Source organism: Callorhinus ursinus, unplaced genomic scaffold (assembly GCF_003265705.2).
Source record: "Callorhinus ursinus isolate GAN/ISIS: 27379988/994484 unplaced genomic scaffold, GSC_fseal_2.0 scaffold35, whole genome shotgun sequence".
Taxonomy (NCBI): domain Eukaryota; kingdom Metazoa; phylum Chordata; class Mammalia; order Carnivora; family Otariidae; genus Callorhinus; species Callorhinus ursinus.
This window is the reverse complement of record NW_027397097.1, coordinates 1,303,820-1,319,171: the sequence shown is the minus strand read 5'-3', so window position 1 is coordinate 1,319,171 and position 15,352 is coordinate 1,303,820. Positions and strand designations below refer to the sequence as shown.

The following is a 15,352-nucleotide window of genomic DNA, read 5'->3' as shown; positions in this document are numbered from 1 at the left end:
GCTCTGGGGACAAAGTAGAATTACAGTTTGTGCTTCTGTGAGACATTCAATTTATAATGCAAGTCAATGGGAAATGGTAGACACAGGGAGATGCAGTGCTGTTGCTGAGGAGAGAGTCTGGGGAGGCTGGAAAGCCCGAAGGTGTGATGTGAAGTTATGGGATCAGCGGAGCTTTAATACTACACTCTGGCCTCCTTGCTTAACATTATTAATCCTGGGGTTCTGGAACCTCAGCTGCTCTAACTCTTCAGGTGGTTACCCTCATGCCAGTCAGCCTCACCCTTCTGCCCACACCAAGGAGAACTTCAAAGTCCTTGGGGGCTATCATAACAGCTTTTATGGCAAGAGGGCTGAAAAAGATATTTCAGAGGACAGTGCCTTCCCATTGAGTCCATGTCCACAGGACTGTCTCAAAGGCAGAGTCAGAAGCTTCAAGCAGCTAAGGGAGCTGGAGATGGGGCTGGGGAAGATGGCATTTTAACAAAAAGTGCATCATCTGAGTTCCCAGATGTCTTGTTTACCAGACTTAGCTTGAAGAACTCTTGGATACTTACTCTAAGCCAACCCATCTTCACAGGAGAGAAATTTGTCACTATTGAACACATTCAAAAGAACCTATTTGGGGCCCCAAAGGCATTTCCAGAAAAGAAGTACAGAAAATGTTGGTTTTATGCAGCACCAGAGGAAAAAACCAACCAGCCTCCTCAGACGAAGTTTTTTGAAAATACATCCTTTGTTTGAATGTGTCCTTTCTAGTGTATTTGTTAATAGGTATCTCAGGCTGTAGAAAACCTGCCTCTAAGAATAAATAAAAATGGAGTCTCTACTGCTTGTTCATAATACCATCCTAAATTTTGACAGAAAATTATTCTCCCTTCTTCAGTGTTTAATCTGAGGAGACACTTTGGAGATAGGTCTTTGGGTATAGCTTAAGTGAATAAAGGAGGTTGTTTAGGCTCAAGAGAAGATATTGAGTGGCTAAAGCAGTAAACAGAGATCAACTCTTAAAATGCATTTATTGTCACTATATCCAAAGAGAAGACTAAATTAGCCAGGAGATGGAGGGGAATGAAGTTTCTTTCATGGCCTAAGAAAGGGTTATGGGGCAGCGCTTTCTTTCCATCCCACACTTAGTAGGGACTTTATAAGTGATGATCAAATGAATGAATGCCTCTTAATTGTAAGGTGGACCACTCCATCCTGGAATCACTATGTTCTCCTGCAACACCAGCACTTTTGGTCATTCTACCTTCCTCCTCACTGGCTTTCCAGGCCTGGAAGCCTCTCATCACTGGGTTTCAATCCCCGTCAACTTCATCTGTGTGGTTTCCATTCTGGGCAACAGTATCATCCTTCTCCTGATCTGCAGAGATCCATCCTTACACAAACCTGTGTACATCTTCCTATCCATGTTGGCAGCCTCTGATCTGGGACTCTGTGCCTCTACCTTCCCCACCATGATGTGGCTCTTCTGGCTGGGTGCTCGCGAGCTGCCCTTTGATCTCTGTGCAGCACAAATGTTCTTCATCCATGCCTTCACCTATGTGGAATCTGGTGTGCTGCTGGCCATGGCCTTTGATCGTTTTGTTGCCATCCGGGAACCTCTGCACTATGCCACAATTCTGACCCACTCAGCCATGGCCAGAGTGGGGGCTGCCATCCTGGTGAGGGCTGTCCTGCTCAACCTCCCAGGACCCATCCTCCTGCGGCGTCTGCTTTTTCCCCAGATCAGTGTACTTTCTCATTGTTACTGCCTGCACTGTGACCTTGTGGGATTGGCCTGCTCAGACACCCAGATCAACAGCTTTGTTGGCCTGGTCTCCATCCTCTTGTCACTGGGCCTTGACTCCTTTCTCATTGTGCTCTCATATGCTCTGATCCTACGAACAGTGCTGGGCATTGCTTCACCTGGGGAAAGGCTCAAGGCACTCAACACATGTGTCTCACACCTCTGCATTGTTCTCATCTTTTATTTGCCCAAACTGGGGTTGTCTGTGTTGCACCGAGTAGAGAAGCACAGCTATCCTGCTCTGGCAGTGCTCATGGCCAACCTGCACTTCTTGGTTCCACCTTTCATGAACCCCATTGTTTACTGCCTCAAGTCTAAGCAGATACGTCAGGGCCTCCTTAAGCGCTTCCAGCAGAAAAGGGTTGATGTCTCCTAGAAGAACAGAAGGACCCAGAAACACAAGACCCCTGTGGGAAACCTGGGTCTTGGGGTGGTGGAGAATTGGTGGAGAGTTAATTTTTGAGGTTTGAATGATTCAGCTTTTATTGTTGAGCCCTTTGTGGGGGCACAATCAGCTTTTACAATTATACTTTTGGGGGACTGAGACCATTGAAAAGTATATTTAAGTATTACCTTGATAATCCTCTCATTGCTCTGTCTGATTAGAGCTAACCTATTTCAGACTTACGCTGTGACATCTCCTTTCCTAGGCGACCCAGACACAGCAATTGAGAGGATATGTGTGCATACCCATTTGTTTAGGCACCTCTCTCTTTTTCCCCACTGGATTCCCCTCCCACCATTTCATTTCTAAACCTAAGGAAGAACTATATTCCTATTATATATAAGGTTAGGTAGAAGTAAACTATATTCACCTTGACACTGGCCTTCTCCCAAATTCAATATTAACGAGCTCACATATCAAGAAATAGACAAGGTGGGGTCTGGATGGTGGGAAACAACACAGGGTGATACTGCACATGCTGAATTTATCTAGCACTTATCTGCAGCCTAGGGAGTGGTAGTTTTCTCTTCATTCTCTTCAGGCGTGTCTCTGCTTTGAGCTTGAAGTTTGGTACTGTTAAACCTAGGGAAGCTGCTCAGCAGAACTTCTGGATTGTGCTGGTTTCTCAAGCATCAGTGGTAAAGTTGGAATAGCCCACTCACTTCCAGTGCAGGTGATCTGCTAGGATATAAGCTCCATAAGGCCAGAAATTTGGGGACTGTTCTGTTCACTGTTGTGTCCCCAGCTCCAAAAACAGTGCCTACCATATAATAGGTGCTCAGTATATATTGTTGAATAAATGAATAGGGAAGACAAAGGGACAAGGAAAGTCTTTATGGCTGGTCCTCAGGAAGGGAGAGGACCAAGAGATCTGAATGTCTGAGGCCTGCGGGAGTAATGAGCAGTCGGTAAACTGTGATGGAATGAGATAAGGATGGGATGTCAGAGGCCTTGGGGACAAGGTGTGACTATCTCTGTATCACATGTCAACCTTGGTTCCAAGGGTGCAGCTCAGAGAGGAGCTTAAGTTTTTTGTGAAGATCTTCCCAAAGCCGTTCGCAAATTTTCAGAAGGAATTTTACCCAGAAACTGAAGGGTATCCCACTCCAGCACTAGCATTGCCCTTGGCCTGCTCAGCCCTAAAATAACCAAACATTTCATGGAGAACTGAAATAGGGGTATTCCTGGTAGAAAACCACTACTCAAATTTAATAGAAAAAGCCACAATAAAGCTATTTGGAACTTCCTGCTTCTATCTCTAGCTATCTAGATAATTAGTAATTTACTGCTCGTAGTCATTTCTATGTATCATTTTCATGAACTGAGACAAGAGAATAGGAACTTAGAGGCAGGAGGCAGGATGGGGAGCTGTGAGCCCTCTTCATGCAGTTCTAGCTGGAAAGGCTGTTTCCCGTATTAGATGTATTTACATTGACCACTGTATCTGCTGTAGGATTCCAAAGAGTTCAGATCCCCATGGTTATCAGTAACTAGGAGAAAGCCACTGCCAACCCTCTGTGTCTGAAGGTCACAGATCCTGCCCATAGAGGTCAAGAAGCAAGGATAATAAATCATGAGTTTGGAGTTACCATTTTAGATTATGTCTAGTAGTAGCAAACTAAAGGTTTCAACAAGTCTAGTTTGACAGGCTACTTTGGAAGAGGAGGTCATTTGAAAAGATAGCTTGTGCTATATGACAAGGTTCCTCATCAGGGCCACAAATCTTGGATTGAACAAGCAACTGTGTTATCTAGGCCCCTCTGCCCACTTCACTCTCTACCCCAATAGTAAGGTTCTGACCAGAGAGACAGCATGTCCATCTTGCTGAGGAGGGTCCCACCTATTTCTATCAGAAACCCGAAGCTGACGTGATGGTGTTCAGGATCACAAGCAGCCTTGGGCAGTAAAAACAAAACAAAAAATGACCTTGGGTCCCTAAGGCTGGAAAAGTTCTATTGAGAGGGTTAGCAGAATTAAGCTTGGATATTAGATACCCAATCTAGGATTGTAGGGATCCTTTGGCTTTGTCATTTTTACCTTTTCTCAACAGCAGCACTGAGCTTGGAGACTTCTCTCATTTTAATTGCTGTCACCATGGCACAACCACTCTTACATTCTGTGGCTCCACTGACAGCAAGAACTGGAAGAGATCTGGCATCAATGTCTCTACTACTTTACTTTCGGGGTACAGACATCCCGGCATGTTCCAGTAATGCCTTCCTCTGCTCCAAAGACCTGATAACTACTGAAGTATTTGAGCCTGACACAAGGTGGTATCCCAAGATGGTTTCTAGAAAGCTTCATTACTAGTTTGCCCTGTTAAAATTATCAAAGTGTGATATATATATTAGATTTTGTTATTAGTTAAAAGAAAGTCTATGTACATGTATCTAAAAGCTCCTGCTCTTAATCTTTAGGCTAATAAGATTAACCCCCCACCCACTCCTGGGTGGCTCATTTGGTGAAGTGTCTGCCTTCAGCTTAGGTCATGATTCTGGGGTCCTGGGACAAACCACGCATTGGGCCAGGAAGCCTGCTTCTCCCTCTCCGTGCAGCTCCCCCTGCTTGTGCTCTTGTCTCTCTCTGTCATATAAATAAATAAAATATTAAAAAAGACTATCCCCCACCCATGCAGAAAATTAGAGTTAAAAAAAAAATCTTCTGGCCTATACCAGTAAAAGGCAGAGGTCCTCCATGGTAGCTTTAAAAGGGACTCTAATTTCCTCAGCCAGAAGACAGACTACTGACAATCAGACCCAGGATAGGATTTTAAGGCTGGCAGAAATATAAAGACAACTGAATATACAGTCCCAATAGAAAATTTACTTTGGTGTAGATGACCTGATACAGAAAGTGTGGGACTCTAAGAGCAAGAAATGAGGCACTTCAGTGAATGAGCCTACAACTACTCAACCCTCAATATTTTCTGAACTTCCCAGGCTGGCAGAAGCACTTCTTTTCCCTTCACAAGGAGAGAGCAGTTTCTCTGCCTGGGAATCATGACATGACCTTATTTGAAGCAGGTGCTTTGCAAGAAGTTTCTTGCTCTTTTCAAGATCTACTTCATCACTTTTCATGGTTTCCAAGCCCGGTTATACCTTAGAACAGTGTAGGTGGAGAAATATACTATTTGCTTCTAGAGGAAATAACTTATATGCAAATAAAGTTGTAGAAAGTATAAATATGGCATATCCCTTATCTCCTCCCACCAAGAATCCCAGAAGTCTGAGATCCAGTTGAGAAACACTGTAATAACATAATAAAATTCCTATACAAATTCTTAGTTCATCAGTTTCTTCCCTTTGCTGTCTTTTTCCTCTTCTGACCTTGAATCCTAGGGTGGCTCAGGCTCTGTATACCAATCTTAAGACTGGCAACTGTCTCTATTTCTTAGAAAAACTGAAAGGATTGTCCTGACCCATGGATATTCTTCTGTTTCTAGCCACCAAAACATTTAGTATCTGTCTTCTGACTCTTGAGATGGTCCAGAGAGTTACTTTATATCTACTCATTACTTCAAAGCATTTATTATTAGTAGTAACTTGGTTAAGCCCATCTAATCACTCATCTGAATAGGATACAATGGTGGCCCCCAGCCTATTGGAATTACAAAATAGAGAAAAGTAGTGTCCTGAGAAGGGCTTGGACCTCTAACCCTGCTGGGAGAATGCTTAAACAGTGGATATCAGAAGGGAAAGGGAAACAAAGGTCCCTAGAATGGACCCTCAAGTGAGGAGAACAGTGGGCCCAAGGAGAAGATGAGACAATAGATGTTATGATGAGATAATACATGTTATGATGAACCAGCTGTACAAGAGTGAAGGAGCAGAGAGTGCAATGATCCTGGCCACCAGCTATAATTTTTGCTGTATTACAAGGTCAGAGAGACTACAACTAAGAAAATTGTACAATAGCTTAAATTAGGGTAGCATCCCTGATATCAGCAATTTCCTGTTAGGAAGACAGAGTTTGATATTTTAGTTTCACTAAGTTGAGAACAATTGGTAACACCTCAGACTTTAAACCTTCAGAAAAGCTGTGCCTTAATAGTACATCCACATACTAAGGGCTTTGATCTTGGAATAAGAGAAAAATAGATTAATAAAATCTGAAAGCCTGAAGTTAAACCTCTTAGTATAAGATCTTGACCCATCAATAAGTAAATTATGCCTGCTAGACAAAAACTAAAAACTCCTCAAGGCAAGATAACAGGATCAAGAGATTTTTCAATACATCATTTAATATATCTGTTATAGTTTGAAAAATTACTATACATACCAAAAAAGCATAATCAAGAGGGAAAAAAGTTAGCAGAAAGAGACTTCTCATAGCTCATATTTTGGGTTAAACAAATATTTTCTCTTTGTGTTTGGAATGAAATATTAAAACGTATTTTAGCATAACTATAAAAACAGTTTAAAAAATACAAAGATGGGTAAATAGGTGACAGTTAGTATGCAACCTTCTTGGGAGCTTCCCAGGTGTAATATGAAACTGGCCCCTGTACAGAGAAGGCAAAGAAAGACTGAAGAAAGAGACAAATAACTCCAGATTGGTGGGTGGAAGATTTAATAAGCAAGGGAACTTAACTTACATATGAGGCTTGTCTTGGGCAGCCACAAGGTGAGTTGATCTCCACATCCACCCACCAGAACCTTAAAAGTTTATATAGAGGCCTTAACTGGGCTTAGTCATGTATGCCATCCAGATGATCTCAGACACCTTACTCTCTCAAGGATATGTCCTTGGAACAGCTCCCAGTGTGAGAGTGGTAGGCAGAGCAAACATCTCCAGGACAGGGGAGGAGGTGAGGAGCCTCTGATTGCCTGGGTCCAGTGGTTCTCCTGATTCCCTCCTGATGATATGGGGATTTAAGGAGAAATTTAGAAACTGCATAAAAGAATCAAATGAAAATTCTAGATCTGAAAATATATCTGAAGTAAAATCATTGTTGGGGATAACATCAGACTGGACAATGCAAAAGAAAGGATAGAGAACCTGAAGACCAAGTCAATAAAAATTATCCAGTATTCTATTAACCAATTAATAGTAACAGAAAAAAATTTAAATAGAATGACATTTGGGTCTCTACCAAGTAGTCTTACATATAAGTGACTGAAGTCTGAGGAGGAGAAAAATGGGTCAGAAAAATACTTTGTGAACTAATTAAAAACATTTTCCAAATTTGATTACAAAATTACAAAAGTAATTCACAGATCCAGGAAATTCAGAGTCCCAAGCAAAATGAATACAAATAACACACTGACACAAAGTCAAACTGATGAAAACTAAATACAAAGAAAAAAATGTAACCAAAGCTTCTGAAAAAAGATATTTATGGGAATAATAAGAATTATGAAAGACTTTCATAAGAAAAAAAATGAGGTGAAAAAAAAAGGGCCAATGTATTTAAAGTGCTAAAAGGAAAAAGAAACCTGTCAATCTAGAATTCTATAGCTAGCAAAAAATTTATCAAAAATACATTTTAAGTAAGAATATTTTCAGGTAAAAGCTGAGAGAATTTCTTTCCAACAAACTTATACTACAAAAATGCTAAAGGAAGTTTTTCATGTTGAAGAGAAATACTATATGAAAATTTAGATCTAGAGGAAGGAAAGAAGAGCACTGAAAATAGTAAATATATGCATAAAATAGTTTTATTAAATTCTTTAAAGTAGTTTAAGTTTTCAAAGTTTATAATGTATACAAAGTATGTGTAAATATATATTTTATGTAAAATATATGTAAACATAGCACAAAGGACAGAGTAAATGGAACTGAACTGTTTAATATTATGTTTTACATGAAGTGATATAACATTAATTCAAGGAAGATTGTGATAAATTAGGGATATATAGGGTAAGCCCTAGAGCTACCTATACAAAAATAATATGAAATACGGCTAACCACAAGTAGAGGGGATAGAATGGTATTTCAATATATGTTCAATTACCCCCCACATGCAATATAGCAGAAATAAAGGACAAAGAACAAAGGAGGCAAATATAAAACAAATAGTATGATAGACTTAAACCCAAGTATATTATAACACTAAATGTAAACAGACTACATATTCCAGTTAATAAGCAGAATTTGTCAGACTAGATACGTAAGGCCCAACTTTTTGCTCTTCACAGTTAACTATAAAGCCACTGACAGTTTAAATGTAAAAGGATGGAATATGATGTACTATACAGTTTAAGAAGAAAGTTGGTTGTAGAAATCAGGCAAAATTGACTTGAAAGCAGATTACCACTCAAGATAAAGAGGATCAATTTATTTTTTATTATGTTATGTTAGTCACCAGACAGTACATCATTAGTTTTTGATGTAGTGTTCCATGATTCATTGTTTGCCTATAACACCCAGTGCTCATTGCAATCTGTGCCCTCCTTAATACCTATCACTGGGCTAACCCAACCCCCCACCCCCCTCCCTTTTAAAACTCTCAGTTTGTTTCCTGGAATCCATAGTCTTCATTTTATAATGTTAAAATGTCAATTCAAATAAAATGAAAACAGAGGGAGGGAAACCATAAGAGATTCTTAAATGTAGAAAACAAACTGAGGGTTGCTAGAGGGGAAGTGGGTGAGGGGATGGGCAACTGGGTGATGGGTATTAAGGGCACTTGATGTAATGAGCACTGGGTGCTATACTGCAACTGATGAATCATTAAATTCTACCCATTAAACCTACCTGATAATCATAAAATACACTCCAAACATGAAGAAATATTAATTTGAAGTAGACATGGAATATTTACCCAGAGAGACTATATCAGGGCCATAAAACAAGTCTGAATACATTTTGAAGGGCTAAAATACAGCCTATGTTTTCCAACCATAATGGAATTAAATTATAAATTAATAGTGATAATAAATATAGAAGATCACCAAGTACTTGAAAAGTAAATAACACATTTAAAATAACCAATGGGTCACAAAAAAAGTCATAAGGGAAATTAAACAGTAGTACAAAATATTTTTACACAATATCAAAATTTGTGGGATACAGCTAATGCAACGTATAGAGAGAAGCTTATACATGTGAGGTTTTTAGGAAAAAAAGGTTTAAAAATCAATGGTCTTAAGTTTCCACCTTAAGAAGCTAGAAATAGAGGAGCAAATTAAACCCAAAGTAAATAGAAGAATGGAAATAAAGAGCAGAAATTAAAGAAAAACAGAAAAATAAAGCCACAGTCTGGTTCTAAAAATTAATAAAACTGATACACCTCTCTCCCCTACCAGCATGATAAAACAGGACAAAGTAAACATGAATAACCAATATAATAAAAGGTGACAAGTCCTACAGAATCGAAAGGATAATAAAAGGATATTATGAATAATTTATAAAATAATTTATAAAATTATGTTGTATATTATGACAATTGTTTTGACAATCTAGAGAAAATGGAAAGATTGTGAAAATAGAAAATTTGAATAGAACTATATTCACTAAAAATTAATGTAAAATAAAAAACAAAGGAAACTTCAGACCCAGATTTCTTTCCTGTGTAATTCTGTCAAATATTTAAGGAAAAAATGTTATATGAACATTTTCAGAAAATAGAGCAATAGGGAATACTTTAGTACATTTTAGGAGGTAAACAAAACCCTGATATAAGAACTTGACAAGGAAATTACAAGAAAGAAAATTACAAGATCAGTATCTGTCATGAACATAGATCCAATTATCCCTATCAAAATATTAGCAAAGTGATTCCAGCAATATACAAATTTGATAGTACATCATAACCAAGTGGGGTTTATTCCAGAAATATAAGGTAGTTTAACATTTAAAAATAAGTCAATTGGTATACTCCATTCATAGAATGAAGGAGAAAAATCATGTGATTACCTAACTCCATGAAAAAAAATGATGACCAAATTCAACACCATCTGGATAATTTTCAACAATGGTAAAGGAAACTTATGAAAAACCTACAGTTAACATGATATTTAATTATGAAAAATTGAATACTTTCCTCCTAAGATCAGAAACAAGGCAAGGATGTTTGCCTAATTCTATTGAATATTGTATCAGAGGTCCTAGCCAATATGGGATCAGAAAAAAATAATTTCTACAAAAAATATTACCAGGGTTTGATTATATGTTTTCTAACAAATTGATTTATATATATACATATAGGAATGCAAAGAATATGGAACAGCCAGAAGAACTGTGGAAGTACAGTGTTGGAGAACTTATACTATTTCCTTTCAAGACTTATTATAAAGTTATTAAGTCAGTGTTGATATGAGGATATGAGATTGATATGATCATCAAATAGATTAATGAAAGAGAAAAGAAAATCCAGAAATACATCCACACATAAAGAGTTGACTGATATTTGACAAAGTTGCCAAGGCAATTCAATTTGGAAAAGAGTTTTTCCAATAAATTCTCGAACTGAATATCCATAAGTGAAAAAAATAAATCTTGATCTCTACTTCACACTTTATACAATTATTATTTGTGTTGGATCACAGACCTAAAATAAGTTAAATCTATAAGACAAGCACTAACCATGAATAAGATTGCTAATTTTGAGTTTATAACTAAAATTTATTTTATTATGCTCAGTTAGCCAACATATAGTTCTCAAAGGTTTTGTTGTAGTGTTCAATGATTCATTACTTTATACGCAACTAAAAATTTCTTTTTATCAAAAGAGATATATAAGAAAATCAAAAGGCAAGCCACAAAATTGGCCAATATTTTCACTATGTTTAAATGACAGATGACTTGTATTTGAAATATATAAATGGCTAGTACAAATCAATAAGCAAAAAATTCAATAAAAATGGACAAAAGATATTAACAGACATTTCATAGAAGGTGTATGCACAAAGAGTAAATGTATAAAAAGTTGCTCAATGTCAGTCATCAGAAAAATGCAAACTAAACCCACAAATTACCATTTTACACATATTGGAATGGTTAAAATAAAAAAAGAATGGTAGTTTCAAGGGTTTATCAGGATGTAGAACAACTGAGAAGTGTTATACAGCACTGGCGAGAATATAAAATGGTCCAATTACTTTGGAAAACCATCTGGCAGATTCTGTTAAACATACATTTACCTTATAACCCAGAAATTCTACTTTTCGTTTAAGAAATATTCATAGCAGCTTTATTTATAATAGCAAAAAAAAAAAAAAAACAACAAAAAACAACTCAAGTGTCCCAAAATAGTTAAACTTTGGTGTATTCATGCAATGGAATACTAGCAAATAAAAAGGAATTCACAGCTCATGCACACAATGCAAATGAATCTCAAAAACATGTTGAGCCAAGGAAGTTGGACACATAGAATATATATTATAGCATTCCACTTATATGAACTTCTAGAACAGTAAGTTTGATCCAAGGTAATCAAAATCAAACAGTGGTTTTCTCAGTGGAGGACCCCTAAGGGTTTTACCTGGAAAGAGCACGAGGGAACTTTCTGGAATTATAAAAATATTCTATATCTTGATTAAGGTGGTGGTTATACTGATGCACATGTTTGTCAGATATCATCTAACTATATATTTAACATATGCATTTTATTTTAGGTAAATTATACCTCATTAAAAAATAGTTTTGGAAAAATAAATCAACTGTAACCAATGGTCCCAAATAGAGTATAGCTGGTTTTCTTGATTTCCCCCATAATTTGAATTAAGTATCCTGGAGACTGAATTTATTGGCCAATCTGAGGTCTCTAGTTGCCTGGCAACCTGGACTGTTTGTGGGAAAATTAAAGCTACTAATTTTGAGCCCTAGAGTGAAGGAAGAATTATTATGGTAACACAGGAGTCAGAGTACATGGGTGGGGGGATTTTGCTGAGGTCTCCTATTCAAGTTGTCACCAGGGATTTATCTTCCTGAATCATCATTATATGTCCAAACCCTAGAAGAGTGTTTGCCATGTTGCATATTCTCAGTAAGGCCAGTGATATTAGGAAAAGAATTATCCCCTCATTCCTAGATTAAATCTTATTAGATTTTTGGTTCCAGGGTCTAGATTTATAGGAACTTATTGGATAAGGGGTAAACAACACAGAATTTAGAATTAAAAAGATCTGAATTCTGGCTCTGATATTTACTTGATTTCTTGGGCAAGTTATTACCTTCCTAATCTTCTGCCTTGGGCTCTGTAAAGTGGAGGTAATTATGTGCCTTCATCAGATGGTTATGAAACTCTAAGATGATGATGCATATTCTTGTGAGGCACTGCAGAGTGTTAAGTTAATCTACGGCTATAACTGGATGAAGTTCTGATGACCTAGGTCTTCCTGAGCCTGCTAGTGGCCTTCTCCTGTGCAAGCTCTTCCCTAACTTATTAGAATGCTTCACCTGGGAGCCAAATACCTATTAACTCCTTACCAATCTGAATGTGGATTCTGAGCAGGGATGTCAAAACCAGGGACTCTGCGAACTCTGGATCCTAATGGACCTTCTAATCACATCCATCACTTTAATTTTTAAAACCTGCTCTGGAGGTCAAATTGGACTGCTTTCTCTATTTTCTCTCCAAAGAAGGGGTCTGGTCTTTTTCCTGGACATTTGAGGCTTGGTGGCAGCTCCACATGGCCACTCCCAGGGAACAGACTTGATATCATCTAGTCTGAGACTTTGTTCCCACACCTTACACCCCAGGCATCATTGAAGGCTTCTGAGAAAGCGGCCTCTCCTATCTGTAGAGATGTGGAATGAAAAGAGGTGGGTACTGGGATCTCTTTTTCCTGAGCAAGTTAGGTGTCCTTACTCAATACCCATGGTCCCTGTGCTTATCCTAATCATATTTCTTTAATTTGGCTAATTAAACTAATTTGTTTCACTGTTGTCTCCCTATTGTCATTTTCCTCTGGCTAATAGTTAACAGTCTCCACAAGGACTTTTGACCTAATCAAGTCCATACCCCTAGATTTTTAGCATACTAAATGCTCAATGAAAAGATGAAAATTCTCACCTTCCTAGATTGACATTACACTTCGTTGCACCTCTATACAGTGGATACAGTTGTCCCTATGGTCCATTGCTGAGTGTTCTATCTCCATCTCTCTGCTTCTCTTCTCTGTGTATGTGTTTCTCCTGTCAAACTTGGAATTCGCTGAGTGAGGTGTTCATGTATCCATATCAGAGTAGGAACACCTTACTATGGATGAGGATTATTTTTCCTTTTCAGATCATCAGTCATATCTTTTTCATTTTATCAAGGTCTCCTAGAAGGTAGGAGCCATGTCAGAAGAGCAGTGTGGAATTCCCTGGGAGGCTATCATCAGCTTGGTGACCATGTTTCCCAATAGACAGGGGATCCCTAGGCTTTGTAACCATATCTACATCACAAGTGGGAAATATCTGATGATTCTTCACCCATCAGACTTGTGCTTTATCTCCTTATCAAAGTAAGGATACCACTGAGTGTGGGTTTTTCTTTCTCCACCATGTTGGAAACTACTGGTCTCTTAACAATTGGTGTTGGTTCACAAATTGGCTCCCATACACAGGGAGCAAGAAGAGACCAAGGAAAGAGGCAGGCCACTCCAGATGGGTAGGTGACAGGTTTAAAAAGCAAAGGACTTACTTAAGAGATTTGTCTTGGTGGCCACAAGATAAGTATCCATCTGCCAAATCTTAAAAGTTTATATAGAGGCCTTAACTGAGTTTAGTCATGTATAATGTCCAGATGGGCTCAACAATACCTTACCCTCTCAAGGCTGTGTACTTAGAACAGCTCTCACTGTAAGAATGTTGGGCAGAATGTACATTCCAGGGACAGAGGAAGGGATAAAGAACGTCCAAATGCCCCCAGCCAGCTCACAGGTTAACTGGTGGTCACATCCTCTCAATGGCCTCCTCCAACAATTGCCCAAGGCCTAAAGGAAGAAGATAGCTTTCCAGGGTGGGGTTGAAGACTTAAGACTGAACAATGCCCTGCTTCATCAGTCGGAGGGCTCCATCCCGGATCTGTTTGGTCTTCATGCCATAGATGATGGGGTTGAGCATGGGTGGTACAACAAGGTAGAGGTCAGCCAGGAGGATGTGGATGTGCTGGGGTACATGCTGGCCAAAGCGCTGTGTGTAGAATGAAAAGAGTCCTGGTGTATAGAAGAGAAGGATGACACCAAGGTGGGAGCCACAAGTGCCAAATGTCTTAGCCCTTGCTTCTTTGGAGGAAAGGCCTAACACAGCCTGGAGGATGAGTGCATAGGAGACAGCGATGCAAATGGAGTCTGTGCCCACCACCAGCATGGCAGCAGTGATGCCATAGATGCTGTTTGGCTGTATGCCCCCACAAGCCAGCTTCACTACAGCCATGTGCTCACAGTAGGAGTGGGCCACCACTCGGCTACAGTAGCTCAGCCTTGCCAGTAAGCAGGTGAGTGGGGTCATGAGCCCCAAGCCACGATACACAGCAGCAGCTGCCAGCTTGCCCACAGCCTCTGGGGGCAACAATGACCCATAGTGCAGTGGCCGGCAGATGGCCAAGTAGCGGTCAAAAGCCATTGCTAGCAGGATACCAGATTCGACGGCTAAAAAGCCATGGATAAAGAACATCTGGGTAGCACAGGCCCCAAAGTTGATCTCAGTAGCATTTGTCCAAAAAAGTGCACGGAGCTTGGGCACAGTAGAAGTGCAGAGTACCAGGTCAATGATGGACAGCATGCATAGGAATAGGTACATGGGCTGGTGCAGGGCAGGCTCTGATCGCACCACAAGTAGCACTGCCATGTTGCCAAGCACTGCCAGGGCATACATGGAGCAAAAGGGAAATGCAATCCAAAAGTGGGATGCCTCCAGGCCAGGAATTCCCATGATCAGAAAAGAGTTTGGGTTCTGATGGCTGTGGTTTGTGTACTGCATGGTCAGGTCCAGGTAGGGTGGGTAGAGAAGAATTTACTACCCTGCTCTAAACCCCAGGAAGCTATGAGAGATGAAGCCATTGGGATCCATTCTTATGCTGTGGCTGAAACAAAGTGGGCAGCAGAAAATATTTGAGTTAGATCTCATGAGAAACATCCAGGATAAGAAGGCTGTAGAGCATTGGGAAGTGATTCAAGGCAGGAGGTGAAGTTATCATTACCAGGGATCAAAGGAGTCCTTTCCATTTGTGTCTGATTCAGTGATGT

General features: G+C 39.3%; 2 protein-coding genes across 2 annotated transcripts; one reads left to right on the top strand and one right to left on the bottom strand.

The window, feature by feature from the left end:
• The first annotated feature begins 1,211 nt into the window (after positions 1-1,211).
• Positions 1,212-2,165, top strand: LOC112840771 (olfactory receptor 51G2-like). The gene has a single exon (XM_025894225.2). The coding sequence runs from the start codon at positions 1,212-1,214 to the stop codon at positions 2,163-2,165; it is 954 nt and encodes a 317-aa protein (XP_025750010.2).
• An 11,973-nt stretch (positions 2,166-14,138) lies between these two features.
• On the bottom strand, positions 14,139-15,086 carry LOC112840732 (olfactory receptor 52P1-like). The gene has a single exon (XM_025894183.2). The coding sequence runs from the start codon at positions 15,084-15,086 to the stop codon at positions 14,139-14,141; it is 948 nt and encodes a 315-aa protein (XP_025749968.2).
• Between the last annotated feature and the right edge of the window lie 266 nt (positions 15,087-15,352).

What these genes read in the sequence shown, in the direction of transcription:
- LOC112840732 (XM_025894183.2), bottom strand. Translation starts at nt 15,086, where the DNA reads ATGCAGTACACAAACCACAGCCATCAGAACCCAAACTCTTTTCTGATC.
- LOC112840771 (XM_025894225.2), top strand. Translation starts at nt 1,212, where the DNA reads ATGTTCTCCTGCAACACCAGCACTTTTGGTCATTCTACCTTCCTCCTC.